Source organism: Sesamum indicum, linkage group LG4 (assembly GCF_026168435.1).
Source record: "Sesamum indicum cultivar Baizhima isolate 11 linkage group LG4, ASM2616843v1, whole genome shotgun sequence".
NCBI lineage: Eukaryota > Viridiplantae > Streptophyta > Magnoliopsida > Lamiales > Pedaliaceae > Sesamum > Sesamum indicum.
In genome coordinates, this window is record NC_142660.1 from 13,062,297 (window position 1) to 13,078,851 (window position 16,555).

Below are 16,555 nucleotides of genomic sequence, written 5' to 3' on the forward strand. Positions count from 1 at the left end.
TTTTTGGGATGGGGAGAGGGATTATATTGACCTAAAATTGAAATATGAGAAATGGTTCTGAAATAAAATTGAAAGCATCGGGCAGCTAAGGGTATTTCAGTCCAAACGGCGTCGTACTTTTTATAAACCCCCGAAAGCTGAAAACTGAAAACCCTCTAATCTCACTCATTTTATGCAATTCTCCATTTGGTGGCGCATCCCCTTATCCCTCCGCCGTCCTCCTCCGCCCTCTTTCTCACTCTGCCGCCGCTTCTTCTTTCCAATGGGAGATTCTCCTGCCGGCGCTAAGGCTAAGCCTAATTCGAACTCCGCTCCACCAGCCTACTCCAAGGATGAAGCATATCTCCAATCTGTCATTCAGAAACGCATTGCGCTTTTCGAATCCATAAAAAATCAACAGAATCTCAGTCGCCTCGCGCTTTCTCCCGACCAAATCCAGTTATTTCCATTAGCTATTTCTTTGGCGTTATTTACTCTTTCCTCTGTTTTTTCCCCCGAAAATTTGATTTTCAATTTGGTTGATTTCTTGAAAATAGGATTACATTGCCGGACGGTAAAGTGAAGGAAGGCAAGAAATGGAACACCACGCCTTTCGATGTCGCGAAGGAGATATCCAAGAGCTTGGCGTCGAACGCCCTGATTTCAAAGGTGAACGGGGTTTTGTGGGATATGAACCGGCCTTTGGAAGGCGATTGCAAGCTTGAGCTTTTCACATTCGATACTGATGAAGGCCGTGATACCTTTTGGCATTCGAGTGCGCACATTCTCGGCGAGGTAAAAGTTATGAATTTGATGAATTTTTCAGTAAAATATGATATTGTTTGATTATGATCTTAATGGTTTGATTGGTTTTGCGGATTTTTCCAGTCGTTGGAGCAGACATATGGATGCCGATTATGTATCGGGCCATGCACCACTAGAGGGGAGGTGAAATTTTAGGCTTCTGCTTTCCTTGTTTTTCCTACATGAGAATGGTTTCTTTTCTAAACGTTATATTTTCTGAAACTATTCTTTGAAATTTTTTAGACTAAGATTTGGTGCGCACTTCTACCTTTACACCTTAAATAGTTCATGTTGGGTTTTGATTGGTTATCACATTTTAACCCATTGTGCTAAAATTGGGAGCCACTTATGTTGATTTGGCTGTATGATTTGCAGGGATTTTATTATGACGCATTTTATGGTGATCTAGGATTGAATGAGGACCACTTTAAACAGATTGAAGCGGCTGCCAAAAAAGCAGTTGATGTATGGTCATTTGTTCTCTGAATTTTGCTGTTATTAAATCTTAGTGGATGCTAGTTCGAATTCTCTAACATGCATTATTTCTAATAATGGCACTGCTTGTAGATTGTATCTTTGCCTTTACAGAGTTGGTACTTGTGATCATGGTCATAAGGCCACTACTCTCCCTCTTTCCCTGTGTCTATAGGTTGCGTCTCACTCTAGATCTTTTGTCTCTACTTTGAGAGTACTATTAATGTTCCTTGGGCATTAGGAAAAACAACCGTTTGAGCGCATTGAAGTTACAAGGGATCAGGCTCTTGAAATGTTTGCGGAGAATCAGTTCAAGGTCAATGATTTTACAATTTTATTTATTTATCTACATACTATGTAAAGGAAATGTGTTTATGTCTTCCAATATATCTGTGATGACTTGTTTATTATATCTTCCCCCGTATTAGGTTGAAATTATTAAGGATTTACCTGAGGACAAAACTATCACAGTGTATCGATGTGGTCCTTTAGTTGATCTGTGTCGTGGACCCCACATACCAAATACATCCTTTGTGAAAGCATTTAGTTGTTTGAAGGTGAGATCTGTTACTGCCTGGAAGTAAATATTTGCATTCAAGGGGAAAGGTTGTTTATTTCTTGTTATTTTGCAAAATAGGCTTCCTCTGCTTATTGGCGTGGGAATAAAGACCGTGAAAGCTTGCAAAGAGTATATGGCATATCTTATCCTGATCAGAAACGTTTGAAGGTGACATTCTGTCTGTCATTTTCTCTATAAGGCTGTCGTTATACGACAGTTATAACTACCTGATATTTGTATCTGAGCAGCATCAGTTATCTTGTTCTGCTTAATGGTAATCCTTGCAGGAATACAAGGCCATGCTGGAAGAAGCTAAGAAATATGACCATAGAGAACTCACCAAGAAGCAAGAGCTTTTCTTTTTTCACCCACTAAGGTAAGAGTTTGTGCTAACTACTACATCACATTTGTCAGCATAATTCATCATTATAATTGGATATCCAATATGCAATTTAGCCCGGGAAGCTGTTTTTTCCTACCTCATGGTGCTCGAGTTTGCAACAAATTGCTGGAATTTATACGAAGTCAGTACTGGAAGAGAGGTTATGAAGAGGTAAAACTCATGAAGAGTGCACATGGGTATGTTATACAAGTGTATCGTTTCATGACAACTATTACTTGATCTGTATAGGTCTGGACTCCAAATATGTACAATATGCAGCTGTGGGAAACATCTGGTCATGCTGCAAACTACAAGGAGAATATGTTTGTATTTGATGTAAGATCATGTTATTTGAAAGATCAGATTGATAAGTATGAGATTTTTGTTTTCGTAATTCTATCCTTAAACAGAGGTTTAGGTCAAACTTTGTGTTTTGTTTTATCTGCGATATCTGGACCTTATTGCAGGTGGAGAAACAAGAATTTGGACTAAAGCCAATGAATTGCCCTGGCCATTGTTTAATATTTGATCATAGAGTTCGTTCATATAGAGGTGAGCCTGACATCTCCTCCAGGAGGATTGATTCATTCATTGTATTTTAAGTTCTTTGTATTAGTATTCCTACATGTTATATGCTTTTGCGAATAAGATGAATCTTGAGTGTGGTTTTTATTTGCCTTTTAAGACATGAAGAAAGACATTAAGACTGTAAAAGAAAGTGGTAGCACACTGATATTTTTTAACTATGTGCAATACCATGTCACAGAACTTCCACTTCGCTTGGCTGATTTTGGGGTCTTGCATCGGAATGAGGCAAGTGGTGCACTTACTGGGCTGACTCGTGTCAGGAGATTTCAGCAGGTAACTAAAGATCTTATTATGAATTGTTCGATGGATGACAAATGTTCATTATTTCATAAACAGCAGAAGCTTGTTTTGTGTCTAAACAGACATTTGCCTTTTCTTTCTTAACTACTGCCTAATAGCCATTGTGGGGCATAGGTTCCTCCTCTTATAGTAATTTTTCCGTTTAATAAGTAGCTATTGTAGATCAGGTGGACATTCTATAATAGTATTTTAGAAGTAGATGCCACGAGCTTTTGTTCTGTGACTGGGTGAGGCCAGTATGCATCTGACACTAGGGTCTTGGTGCAGGATGATGCTCATATCTTCTGCAGGGAGTCTCAGGTAAGATGGATTTCTCATTCAATTTTCGCGTTAGTAATTGTTGCAAAGTACTGTTTTGATATTATTGTACATTTCACAGATTAAAGATGAAGTCAAGGGTGTGTTGGAATTCATCAGTTATGTGTACAAAATATTTGGCTTCACTTTTGACCTGAAGTTGTCTACGGTATGAGTTTTACTGTTTTCTTTTATCTGTGCTCTCATTTATGGGTTCACATATGTTCGTTTATGTATCAGTGGCACAAACCAACATAGTGTAGTACTATTTAGTGTAATCTGTTTGTATTCCAATCTCTTTCATCTGTTTGTGTGCCTCTCTCTCTCAAAAAAAAGATAAAACATGTGAAAAGAATGGTTAGAGTGAATTTGGAAGAAAACAGCGTATAATGGCTGTAAGCACATATGTCACAAGCTTGCGCTTGTGGTAAAACCTGATGGATTCTAGCTATTGAAGAAGGAAAAATAACCAGTGCCTTCTTCATGTTCCAGAGACCAGAGAAATATCTTGGAGATTTGGAATCATGGGAAAGGGCAGAAGCTGCCCTTGCAGATGCATTAAATGAGTTTGGCAAGCCCTGGGAGGTTAGTTACTTATATCAGTTGATATTTACCTTTTAAAATCCATACTGGTACCAAGTAAATGATTTTTCATGAAGAATTCCTTTCTTATGTCTAGATTGTCCTCATGTATGCATATTTGGCAACTCCTTTTGTTGTAGAACTGATTAAGATCCTTTTCATTAGATAAATGAAGGTGATGGAGCATTCTACGGGCCAAAGATTGATATCAGTGTTTCGGATGCAATGAGAAGAAAATTTCAGTGTGCGACATTGCAGGTTTATTTTTGTACTGTGGTTCTTATTTTATCATGTAAATGAATTAATAAGTGAAAGTATTAGGTGAAATGCCTTGCCTAACAGTTGAATGTATGCCCCATGTCATGGGTGTAATATTTAAACACCCTGTAAAAAATAAAGATAAATTAAGTGGAATAATTAAAATGCGGAAAAGAAGAGTTTTCAAGAAGGTTAACTTGTTAGAAGCTTGAACCCCCAAGATTTCCGTAGGTTTGATTGCATTCAGGCTTTTCCTTTCATATGAGATAAGAAGTTAGAGAGGGTTTTTATTTACTTCCCTCGTGGAAGTTTGCTAGTTACTGATTCTTTAAGTTTGTTAAGGAGGTTATTATCTAGGAAAACTGTGTGGATGGATCTGCTAAAGTCAAAATCTGCTCTGAGGTTCAGAGTCAATGATTGCATGAGTTGAGTTTGAGGTGTAAACCCTGGATTCTAAAAGTTTCATTTCAAGAGCGCTGTCTGAGCTACCTGTTCCCAGACAATTTTAGAATGCCTGAGGTCTTGAAGGCACCAAAGAGAGTACATGTTAGCCTAGTTCATGCTTCTTTATAGGGTTCATGATAAATTTGCTGGTTATTCGGTTTTAGTAAAGTATTGATAATTTGTCAAGTATTTTTCTGTTTCAGCTGGACTTCCAACTCCCTGCTCGTTTCAACTTATCTTACTCAGCGGAAGATGAAACTAAGAGGGAGAGGCCTGTTATGATACATAGAGCTATTCTTGGTTCTGTTGAACGAATGTTTGCCATACTTTTGGAGCACTACAAGGGTAAATGGCCATTTTGGCTTAGCCCACGCCAAGCAATAGTGTGCCCTGTCTCTGATAAATCCCATTCGTATGCGCTGCAGGTTAGTTGGCATCTACTGCCTTTATGCTCTACCTCTCTCTCTCACGTGCACACATACACAGTTTTTCCGAAATTTGTCAAGCTTTTTTGGTGGGGGTGAGCCATGGCATTATCTATTCTCTCTTAGAATGGATAACTTATATATTCATTACAAGTATGTTGTATGAGTTTGCTCTATAATTTAGGAATAATACTTGAGAGTTTTTTAAATCCTTTTCTTTTCCTGGATAGAGATTACAGTAGGTGCCTCCTCCTTTACTTGGTCTACGTACTCATGAATCATATTTGGCCTTTCCTTTGCGAAACCGCATGGCTTCTTACAACTATTCTTCATAGTTCATAGATTATAAATAGTAAGTTGACAAGTCTTGCCCATCCTGCTTATGATAATTGCCAGTTATATCATGGGCATGGTAAACCCTGTTTCTGCATGCCTACAGGAAGTTTTTGGGTGTTACTAAGCAGTTTTAAGTATCTCCCTGGTGGAAGTTATAGAGGTTCTCCTATCATTGGGTGCTAATTTGATCATGCATTCATGCTCATCTTTCTGTTAGTTATCACCCCACATAATCTCGCCAAAAGTGTGGCTATGGAACATAGCTCAAGATTATTGTTTTGGTCTGTTGACAAGTTGTATTCATGAATGTTCTAATCTTGTGTGTTTACTTCCTATGGTCAAACTGTTGATGTAGGTCCGGGATCGCATACATGATGCTGGATTTTATGTCGATGTTGACACAACTGACAGAACAATTAATAAGAAGGTGTGTATAAAGCTACTTCCAACTCTTTTCTTTTTTCCTGGTATTGCCATGGATGATTATTTTAGTTTCTTATTATTTAGTTTTGGGAGGCAGGGAATCATGAATTGCTCCTGTAAGCATTGTGGTCACCAGTAGCCCTATCTCATTTCAAGAACTCCCTTCTGGGTTCTAAGTTTAAATAAGTAATCTTCTGCCATCAATGAAGATTGTCGGGCTTGACAGAACAATATATATTTCTTTTTAAAAACTCCTTGATTCTTTCAATTGAAAAGGTGGCAGGAAATGTTGTTCTCTAGCTAATATTCTATAAGAAGCAGGAGGTTCATCAAAAGAGTTGAAGTTGGCCTGTTAGACCTCAGAATTCGGATTTTAGGAGTTCAACCTTACACCACGATGATTTTGGTTTATACTAACTGGTTGGATATGGATTCTTTTTGCAGGTCAGGGAAGCTCAACTGGCACAGTACAACTATATATTAGTTGTTGGTGAGAAAGAAGTTGGAACCGGGCAGGTGAGATCTACGTTGCAATTAAATGTTGAAGGCAGTATGCCTGTTGGGACAAGAAGTTTGCCATACACTTATTGATTGCTATCATGCCAATGAATAATTATGCCTCTTATATTTTGCCCTCATTCAGTCTGCAACTTCAGTTGAAAAACCTTGATATGAATTGCATGCTTACCAAACAAAGTGCCGCATAATGTATATAATGTTAAAAAGTTTTTCCTGTATCAAATAAGTGGGGTACATAGATACACATTTATGTTTCTGCATGTATGTACGTTTGGTAAAAAAGTAAAGCTAAAAAGTTAGCCAAGTGTTAGTGGTATGAATGTGGGATAGACGTGTGTTACATGCAGTCTGATTTTGCTAGGATCTTGTTAAATACTTCTTTGTAATATATTCATCAAATACTGTATCAAATTCTCTTCCATTATGGACTTGCATGTTCAGGTGGCTGTGCGAGTCAGAGACAACTTTGATGCTAACCTCAAGAGCATCGATGATCTGTTGAATTATTTCAAGGATGAAGTAGCAGCTTTTAGGTAGCGGACTTATATACCAGATGTGGAAATTTTCAAGTTTCTTGTAATTGATTTTTGGATTATCTGAAAGTATGGAAAGAAAAACAGAAACGAATTAACAGATACACAAGAAAAAACCAGTTGTCTTCCATTTGTTCTCTAATTTTAGATAACAGTGGTTTGTGCTGATTTATCACTGATGATTTAGCTGTGTGCTTTATTTCCTTTTAAGACTTTTATCGACATGCCTGCTATCTTTTCATATGCGTTTGCTATGATTTACAGATTCATGTTTTGCTGCTTGTGAAATGCTAAGCTAGCAATTGACTTTTTGGTGCCTAAACTAAATTAATGTCGCATAGTCGACTACTGACAAATTTTAAAATAACTATGTTTTGACTCGAGTTCGTTTGGTGAATTAGTTCGAGCCTTCATAAACTTCCATTGCTAAGTCGGAGGATATATCTACCAAGTTAAATGCCTCTTCTGTAAAACGCATTATAAACATGAATTGTCTTTGGAGAATGTGCACCCTATACATACCTGCTCTGTGGCATTGCTGGTGAAGACTAGAATGTTCCTGTAAACGGTGTACGCCCTTAGCGGATGGACTGGGTTTTCACCTACCGAGTTTGACGGCTCAACACCTACTGATAACATTTGTCCATATGCCGGCTATTTTACAAGTGCTATTACTCAGAGAAGACAGCTAGTTAATATAGGGAAGCTTTTCCCTTGCGTCTATGCGTAACTGTCACAAGGGTGAATTGGGCGATGACACTGTATGATATCAAAAATTGAAAACACGCATTATGAGTGGGTGGTTTCTGACGTGATTCCTCCCAGTTTTCTCTTTCCATATACGATTACTTTAACAAGAATGAGGTGTGATAATATTGGGACACAAGTAGCAATTCAATAAACTCAAGATAATCTGAAATTCATATCAATAGATTACACTTGGAGAATCTTCGGCGGTGAAATCCACAAGTTCAAGAAACAAACAACTAATGTACTACATGCAAGAGGTTCCATGATCAGAAAACTTAAAGAAAATAGGGGGAAAAATGACAAGGTAATTTAAGCAGCCTGTACAAAAACATTCTCGGATTCCACTCCCTCACTGTTTAACTTATAGTAGAACACACTATGTTAGTCATGCCTTCCAGCTGAAGTTCATGTTGTCGTCTAGGTCACTGTTAAAAAAGCCATTTTCTGTGAACTCGTGAGCAACATCTGAAACCAGCTCATCAGGTAGATGAAGATTCTGTTGCAAATCCGATGTTTTTTGGCTGAATCCCATATTGCCAACAGGAGTGGGAGATTCAACATTTGATGCAGCTTTAAAACTATTGCTTCGGCTTGGAGGGTTTCCAACAGCATTCCCTGGCCCATTTCCAGATGCTGTAGTTGCTGGTGCGCCCCTAAAACCAAGACCATCCCTGGATGTATTGCCAGCTTGATTTTGCACAGAAAGGGACTGCTGCGGAATTGCTGTCCCGTTATTCTTATTGCTCATGTCCTGCAGCAGTTGCTGGATCATTTGTTGTTGTAATGCTTGGCTGCCTTGGGCAGGCAAAGATTGATTTTGCTGTAACAAACCATTCCCACTTGGTGAATGCTGCTGCTGCAAAGCTTGGCCGCTCGAGAAGCCACTGACAGGTGAATTTTGCAAGGTTCCGGGTAAAACACCAGAAGGCCCTGGAGTTGTTGGAGCCTGGCTGGAGGTACTGAAAGGAGAAGACACCTCCTGCTGAAGTGAACTGTTATGGGTTGAGTTCATTGAGTTTTGTCTCATCAGCAAATTTTGGTAATTGGTCAAAGCAAGAGCAGCCTGTGCTGAGCCAGTCAAGGGTCCTCGACCAACCATCTGTTGGTTATTGGTCATTGGGCTACTGAGCCCAGATTGCATTGCCATTAGCTTGTTGAGCGTGTTGCGATCAGTTGGCAAACCCTGAGGACCACCGCCCTGCTGCTCCGTTTCTTGCATCTGAACCTTGGGAGTAGAGGCGTGTCTAGGAAAGTTCTTCAAGCCCTCTGCAATATAGATGATTCAAAGTTCCACTGATGAGCTAACATGGTCGGTCGTACCACAAATAACAAAACTTCATTGCCTCAACTAAGTTGTTAGTCCCACCAATATATATATATATATATAAGAAAAAGAGAAGAATGAAAGAAAATGATGGTAAGGTTCTTACCAATGGGGCCAACCTTTTTCTCTGTGCTGAAATCCATCAGATCTTTCATGCTATTGACGACCTCAGCTATCTATTAAGAACAAAAAGTATGAGAAACCTCGGAAATACAAGCAATGAGCTTAAAGAAAGTCAGTAATATCGAGACATGCCTGTAGGCACCGCACATATCTTTTGGAAAAGCCCAAATCATTTAGGGACTGTAACTCCAAACTCCTAGCTAGCTGACGTCCAGCTGTTACAACCCTGAAATAGAATAGCCATCAAATGAAGAATAGTAGATTATGTAAAGACCTGATATGTTTCAAAAGACTAAATCCAAATAAGCTACAGCAAAACTACATATCATTTAAAGCTACTTCTGAATTATCTGCCTCATCATACTGTCATTCCTTTTCTTCTTTTTGCCTGGATGACAGGAGTCAAGCAGGCTTTATCTTCCATATCAACAATTCAGCAGTTGAAGTATATAATTTATGGTGGTCAATCACTTCGCAGAAATACTTGATTCAAGTCCTTTCAAGTATAGAGTCAGTCCTCACAGAGTAAACCAGCTTGCCATGACCAGACAAAAGAGAGGAAAGGAGAACCAAATACTGGAGTTATAAGCTACTCAATTGAACAAGATAGTGGAAGCCAAATGAGACTCCATATATTTGTAATAGAAGCATGAGCTTAAACTTATATTATCTTCCTAGACAAGCTTAACTTAGGTTGCCACCTTGAAGTTTGATTTAATTTAGTTTTAACCCAGCTGCTACTTTTATAACACATCCAAAAGTTCAAAAGGATGGCAACAGGTGAGTGTAGATGCGTTTTTATGTCATGGACCAGGCAATGATTATCCTCAGTTGCTCTTTGGTAACCAGAGCAGAAGATTCCAGCTTCCGCGGTTCAAGTACATCCAAAATTTTCAGAATGGGATAAACTCAGTCAATTATAACAACACATTGAAGTACATGACTATTGGTAACACCAAAATATAGCCAATAAGTCTTCTCCAGAATTCTAGCCTGCAGCAGGAGATAAACTTTTCCCTATTTAACCAACAGGCACAAGGAAGAGCTTAATAGCTCTGCAACCAGGCTAAACAATAAAAGAAAATCATGAATCTTTATTGAAAGATGGAGTTTAGGTTAGCTAGAAATTTCTGATGATAATTATTAAATCAAAACCTTTCTTCTTCCTTTTCCCTAACCATTTAAAGAAATATCTCCATATATCTTGCAGACTAAGCACGATCAATTGGAAAATCCTGTAGACCTTTAAGCACCAACTAGTCACATAATTAGACATAATGCCTCAGGTAAATATGAATGCAAACTAAAGTAGGAAAAACAAAAATCAAGAGCAGCGGATTTGAAATTTTCACTCACATTACACTGTTTGCCTGTAAATCTGGCTGTGAAACACCATGAGGTCCACTTTCAGATATTGTGCTTTGGCATTTCTGTGCAACCTGCAGTAATTGATTCACCTGCAATACAAGTGATTCTACTATCAAATTGATATGCAAGAAAATCATTATACATCTTTCAAGGCAGATCCAATTACATAGTGCAGCAACCCAATGACCCATGATTACTATAACTTAAGGGATAATCGCTAAAGAAACCCAAGAGTTACAAAGGGAAATCAATGACACAGCAAAAATTTAGGTAGTCTGAAAAAGCAGGAAATTCATCTAACTACTGCCTAATTGAGTATGAATAGCGCTACTGATTGTGATTTATGCACATTCGAAATAAACACTTAATCTTAATCTGAGAGATCAATTAAATCCATAAGAAAACTATGAAGGAAGTTACATGATGAAATATTAATTAATGAATGCCATGTTATCATTAAAAATTGTACTTTCTCATACGACAAAACGATCAAATTTGAGATCAGCCAGTGAAAATTCATTCAAGGGCAAGTCTACCTGTGGTGCAACCAATCTACGTGGAAGAAGTTCTTCATGACGCCGCGCACAAAATTCCCATGATAAAATCTGAAGCAGTTGGGTGCAAGTGTCAAAAACCAATATATACAAGTAGATAAACTTGACAGTACTTTCAAGTCAAGTAGTCCTCACAGTTTACCTTTAAATCAGGGGTGAAAATGATGCGTAGCTGACCCTCGCGAACCACCCGGAGTTGCTCATATACACTCTCTTGAACTGCCTTTGCATACTCCAGCATCATCATTCCTGAAGGGAATCGACATTCACGAGGCAAGTCCAGAAACAGAAGCTCATCGATAACACCACTACCAAATTTGATTTCATTAAGTCTTGGGAGCACTTCAAAAGTTGCCTCTGTCAGAACCAGAAAAGAATAGATGGTTTTAGAGCACATAAGTGCACGTGACTAATAAATGCAAGGTTCAACCGGGGATTCAAAGGGAACTTAGTGACCCAATTTCGGTTAAAGAATGCTCTTTTAGCACCAACTTGAACCCTTCTTATCATGTGCTGATTTTCAAGTTAACTCAAGTTCAGGATGGTGAACAAATAACTTCAATTGTTGAACTACTTGGGCTCAATTAAATCTCATTCACAGTTGGATCATTAAAAAACAGAAAACGAACAAAAGGCTTTTTAGCTTTTGAAGAAATGCAAGCCTGCTTACTGCTTAGATATATCTTGCGCATAGTGTTGACTGGTTATACACACAGTTCAAGTTATTCTATAGCCAAAAGCAAGGCCAGATTACAGGCTAAACCCTTATATGACAAGAGTAAAAGATCAGGCAAGTCAACATATAATTTTAGGTAAGGCTCACCAAACCCTCTTCCAGATTTTGAACCACAAATGTCACACTGCCATGCATCCTGCAAAAAAGGAGCAACACCAGTTACAAATTCATACTTTTGATGAATGCCAACTCAGTGCAAATCCCGTAGTGACATAGAAAAAAGGTTAGAAACAGCACATAAGTTGGTATGATTCATAGAAACAACCACCAAAAAGCTTCTTTATAAGACAAAGGTCAAACCAAAAGCACAAATATTTGGTTAACAAATACCATTGCTGCTTGGGGGAATACTCCTAGTGAATGATGCCCAACGTTATCATATAAGGACAAGCACCACCTCTTCTTTGCACGTGGAGAGTAATACTCAGCCACAAATTTTCTCCAATAGGCAATAGTGTTTTCCTGAAAAGATGCAATTAAATGAGATATCTTACACAAGGTATTCAAAAAAAGCTTTGACTTTAGGTAGTAAACGGGAAAGGCAAGTTAAAAATGACATAGTCGTGTGGATGATACAGCAGCTGGGTGATCAATGTTGACAAAATGAAGAAACAAGTTGGCAATAAATTATATGCTGGCATTAAGCTGGATGCTATTAGATTACTCACAGCAGGCCGCTGTCTCTGGTGATAGAGGTACTGCATTAGTCGACGCGAGCAGACACCACCATCATAGGGGCGCTTTATTCCTGAAGCAGGCTGCAGTCCCTGCTGCAGAATCTGCTGTCTTAACTGCTGCTGCTGCTGCTGCTGCTGTTGCTGTAATAATTGGACTCGCTGCATTGGCGGCATAGACTGAAGAAGTTGTTGCTGTTCTCGCTGTTGCTGCTGTTGTCTTAGTCTCTGCTGCTGGATCAGAGCTTGCAACTGAGGATTGGGGTTCTGTAAGTGCATTGGATCTTGTCTCAATAGTTGTTGCAAAACCTGTTGTTGTAAAATATCTTCCTGCTTGATATCCAAGCGGGGTTTCTTTTGTAACTGGGATATGGTTGTTGGGTCCGGAATGAAAGAATTAGGGATCCTGGGACCACCAGGTAGCTGGATTTGGCCCATCCGTGATGTAAGCAAGGAGGTGGCACTTGAAGACCCTTGATGTTGCTGGCTCTGTTGAGCTTGTGAACCTGGGTCTTGATTGGAGCTTTGCTGCACGACAGAGGATCCGTCCATGACAGAAGAACCAGAAATGCTAATGTTATTAGATGTGAATGACATGGGTGATGCAGGCAAGCGCATGTAAGAATCTGTATTAAAACTAGCACTTCTCTGCAGATGGGGACCTGCTGAAAGTCCTGAGTTGGCATCGGTGACCAAAGAACTGGCCCCGACACTAGGTCCAGAACTTGCCACACTATTTAAGACTGCGTTGCTAACTTCCCCGGCAAGTGCACTCATGTTGGCACGTGCATGTCCAGGTATTGAATGTGAGGGGTTGCCAAAATTTGAACTCAACTGAGAATTTCCTGCAACCTGGGATTGGCCATCTCCTTGGAAAAATATTCCTGAACTTGATGATTGTGCCATTCCCCCGGCCACCCGAGAAGGCACCATTGTAGGGACCGTGCTTAATGGCTGGGATGCAAATGGTTATCCAGTGTATGACAGCCCTTTAATAGTTATACTTATTGTACAGAAGTAGACAAGACTCAAGCCAGACAAAACAAAGTAAAGCTTAGCTCATCCACATCCATTTTGAACTAAATCGCCCACGTCCTAATTAACAAGAAGTATGTCTGCTTTTGCAGCGGACCTTCTCTCAATACCAGCTGTTTTCCCACCAATACAAAGGAATTCCGAAAAGAATAATGTTTGGATTCTGTCAGGAACAATAAACAGGTGCATCAGCTCATAACAGAATAGAGCAAATAAAATAACTCATATTAAATGGGGATAAAAAAATAAAACAAAACCCAGTCAGCAAGTCGTGGCTTCAAAAGTTCAGCAACTAAGTTAAAGACCTCATTGTGAAATCCACTTCGAATTAGACCAAGTTATAAACTCAAAAAACCCTAATTCACTACCACTAACATCAGACACAACTTCAACGAAGCAGAAACCTTTAGCAACTAGGAGCTGAAAGCCGATGAATCAATAATCAACTAAACCAGAACTAATGAAATCAACCAAAAAGAGAAAAACCCAACTGAATTGCAGACTTCTAATATTTAATAAAACAACGCGATCAAACAGGAATTCACTTCAACGAACCAAATTCTTTCACGCAAAAGAACTCAGCAGTAAATAACACCAAAATTAACTTTCCAATTAACCACATCTTAACCCCTCCCCCCCCATTAACTAAAATCAAAGATCAAAACTTAAACAACTCCCCACGAATATCAAAATGGAAAAAAATTAAACCTCCCTACTTGATAAAACCACTGGAAGTAGCAAATTTTGAAATTTACTTCCAACTAAAGATACTTAATTTGAAGAACAGAGAGAGAGAGAGAGAGAGATTAGTATATGCTAACCTGGAAATAGAGAGAGTAATCGGGAGAGAATTTTGCTGAAAGGGAAAAAAAAGAGAGATTTTCTGCTGCTGATCGGTGTTTATATACCTAGCGGGAGTAGAAAAGGAGATCCACCGGCTACAGCCGGTGGAGGATTGTAAGAGACTAGACACAGGCGGTGGGTATGAGGCACACGTGTCGGTGGATCGATTGGTCTATAAAATCCGAGCAAGATCTCACGGTGACGACGCGAGGTCGTTTGGGGTTGACGGGCTACGTGGCGTCCTTGGATTGGAAACTGGGGGATTGAACTGGTAGGTCTCGATGGAGTCCGGAGGCTGTTATCTACTGCGCTAGGCTGCATTATAAGGGTAGCAAATTGCGTAATAGTCCACTTTTTTAATAATACCGATACACGCCACGCCACACTTTTAATATGTCTATATATTTCTAAATAATTCATTTTTTTTTTATTAATGGACTGATTACCATTTATGAAACGGTGACTTGAGAATATAAAAATATGTCAAAAATTGACATGTGTGCAAATTTAACAGCTTTTTAAAATTTTAAATTACTATTATAATAAAAATTTATTAAAATTATTAAATCAATTAAAATAAATAAATTTGAATATTCAAAAAATTGGTACGACAACAATATTTTTATTTATAATAGTATAGACTATAGATACTCATCTCCAATATTCATATTCTCTTTGGCCTTAAGTTTTAAATAAAAAGTTTATTTATTAAAGAATATTATTTTGAAATATATATATATATATATATGTGTGTTACAAGATTGAAACAATAAGAATAATTATAGTAATAAAGATAGTAGCTAGTGATTGGTCAGTTTAAGTTTTTGGCCACTTGATGCCGTGGCATCATAAATTTTGGGTCCTTCACTAGAAGCTAGCTCAGAACTCACAAGTACTTGTGAGTCTACATATATTCCACAAAATAATTGAACTACACTTAATTACCCCCCAATAATCATATAAATATATATATATATATATTTTGTTAAACATCTTTACAATACGAGTTATGTTACAACCATGAAGTTTTATTAAATATTAATGTAGAATAATCTCTTGAAGGTCGTACCAAGATTTATAATATTTTTTTATTTCAAACCATGGACAATTTTGTATTTGTATCGTTTATCTCGAATCCTTACAGCCTAGTCTCCATTCCATCCAAACCCTAATTATATGTATGGACTCATCGTGGATACTTGATCATTTTTAAATATTTAATTCACATGAAATCATACAATTGGAGAAATTTATAAATAACAACTCTCTATGCCTTAAAGTAACTTGGACTAGTATTTTTTACGACTTTAAACACTTTTCTTTTACGATCGATCTAATTTAGACATTAAAGGATTATATATAATTGGAGCCTTCCAAATATAATTATAACTTTCTGCTCTTAAAGCCTCTTACAAAAAACATGTCATAGTATAAAAAACACACATATCCCTTGGGATGGCAAGCATGAAGGAGTATGGATTTGGCATGGTACAAGCACCCAATGCACATGGCTGTGCCTGTGATTTTGGGCGGTGTTGTTCATATCAATTATCATATGGTGTATGGTGAGTTGAGAGGAGGGGGACAACTACAAGAGACAGACTCACGTGTGCGGGTTCTGGCAGCAAGTGTTCATTGATCCAAACCTCGTATGACAGAGAGAGAGAGAGAGATCTAAGTACAAGTTATAACAACATGGTCCAGTTTCCTTCTTCCTTTTACTTTCTCTTTTTTTAATCTATCTATAATAATATTAATTAAGTTAACTAAATTAATAAAAGTATTTTGTATCCATCACATGTATTTGTGAACATGACATGACAGCTTTTCTTTGTCAATTACAACCAACATATTTCTAAATCAAGGACCAAATTGTTGTAACTTGTCAACTGAAAATTTTTATTCAATATCTGATTCATCATACATTTATTATGTGATTGGTTACTTTTTTTAATTGTATATCAATCACACAACAAGTTATACAATCGTTTCAGATTTGTTGCCCAAAAGAAGGAAAAAATATCGGTGTGTGGTTATTAAAGTGGGAGATTCTATTACTAAGTTTTTTTGTCTTTCAAAATAATTTTATACATTATATAACCTTTAAAAACGTGGAGAGTCATTGAGTAAAATTCATATAAAGCTCGACTCAATCTTAAATTCAAAAAGTTCAAGAGTGAATATAGCAGTTAGTAAGTGAATGTGCATCTTCATGAAGTGAAATGACAGGATTTTCACAATTTTT

At 37.9% G+C, this 16,555-nt stretch overlaps 2 protein-coding genes across 2 annotated transcripts; one reads left to right on the top strand and one right to left on the bottom strand.

Moving 5' to 3' along the window:
* The first annotated feature begins 130 nt into the window (after nucleotides 1-130).
* On the top strand, nucleotides 131-7,113 carry LOC105160513 (Threonyl-tRNA synthetase). Its single transcript, XM_011077917.3, has 20 exons — nucleotides 131-438; nucleotides 537-774; nucleotides 868-927; nucleotides 1,159-1,248; nucleotides 1,499-1,573; nucleotides 1,686-1,814; nucleotides 1,895-1,984; nucleotides 2,104-2,192; nucleotides 2,273-2,369; nucleotides 2,448-2,534; nucleotides 2,666-2,750; nucleotides 2,965-3,059; nucleotides 3,354-3,386; nucleotides 3,466-3,552; nucleotides 3,876-3,968; nucleotides 4,131-4,223; nucleotides 4,871-5,092; nucleotides 5,784-5,855; nucleotides 6,296-6,367; nucleotides 6,812-7,113. The coding sequence occupies exons 1-20, from the start codon at nucleotides 173-175 to the stop codon at nucleotides 6,905-6,907; spliced, it is 2,169 nt and encodes a 722-aa protein (XP_011076219.1). The 5' UTR covers nucleotides 131-172; the 3' UTR covers nucleotides 6,908-7,113.
* A 683-nt stretch (nucleotides 7,114-7,796) lies between these two features.
* Nucleotides 7,797-14,447, bottom strand: LOC105160514 (putative transcriptional regulator SLK2). Its single transcript, XM_088879484.1, has 10 exons — nucleotides 14,289-14,447; nucleotides 12,427-13,630; nucleotides 12,089-12,220; nucleotides 11,846-11,894; nucleotides 11,165-11,379; nucleotides 11,005-11,073; nucleotides 10,457-10,557; nucleotides 9,233-9,326; nucleotides 9,084-9,153; nucleotides 7,797-8,919 (listed from the first exon to the last, which is right to left on the bottom strand). Exons 2-10 carry the CDS (start codon nucleotides 13,363-13,365, stop codon nucleotides 8,039-8,041), a joined length of 2,550 nt encoding a protein of 849 aa, XP_088735610.1. The 5' UTR covers nucleotides 13,366-13,630; nucleotides 14,289-14,447; the 3' UTR covers nucleotides 7,797-8,038.
* Between the last annotated feature and the right edge of the window lie 2,108 nt (nucleotides 14,448-16,555).

Bases quoted from the DNA above. Each gene is read 5' to 3' on its own strand.
- LOC105160514 (XM_088879484.1), bottom strand. From the start codon at position 13,365: ATGGTGCCTTCTCGGGTGGCCGGGGGAATGGCACAATCATCAAGTTCA. The intron at 11,074-11,164 runs GTAAACTGTGAG...CAACTGCTTCAG, and splicing joins TTTTCACCCCTGATTTAAAG to ATTTTATCATGGGAATTTTG. The intron at 9,154-9,232 runs GCATGTCTCGAT...TGTTCTTAATAG, and splicing joins GATATGTGCGGTGCCTACAG to ATAGCTGAGGTCGTCAATAG.
- LOC105160513 (XM_011077917.3), top strand. From the start codon at position 173: ATGCAATTCTCCATTTGGTGGCGCATCCCCTTATCCCTCCGCCGTCCT. The intron at 1,574-1,685 runs GTCAATGATTTT...CCCCCGTATTAG, and splicing joins TTGCGGAGAATCAGTTCAAG to GTTGAAATTATTAAGGATTT. The intron at 1,815-1,894 runs GTGAGATCTGTT...TTTGCAAAATAG, and splicing joins AAGCATTTAGTTGTTTGAAG to GCTTCCTCTGCTTATTGGCG.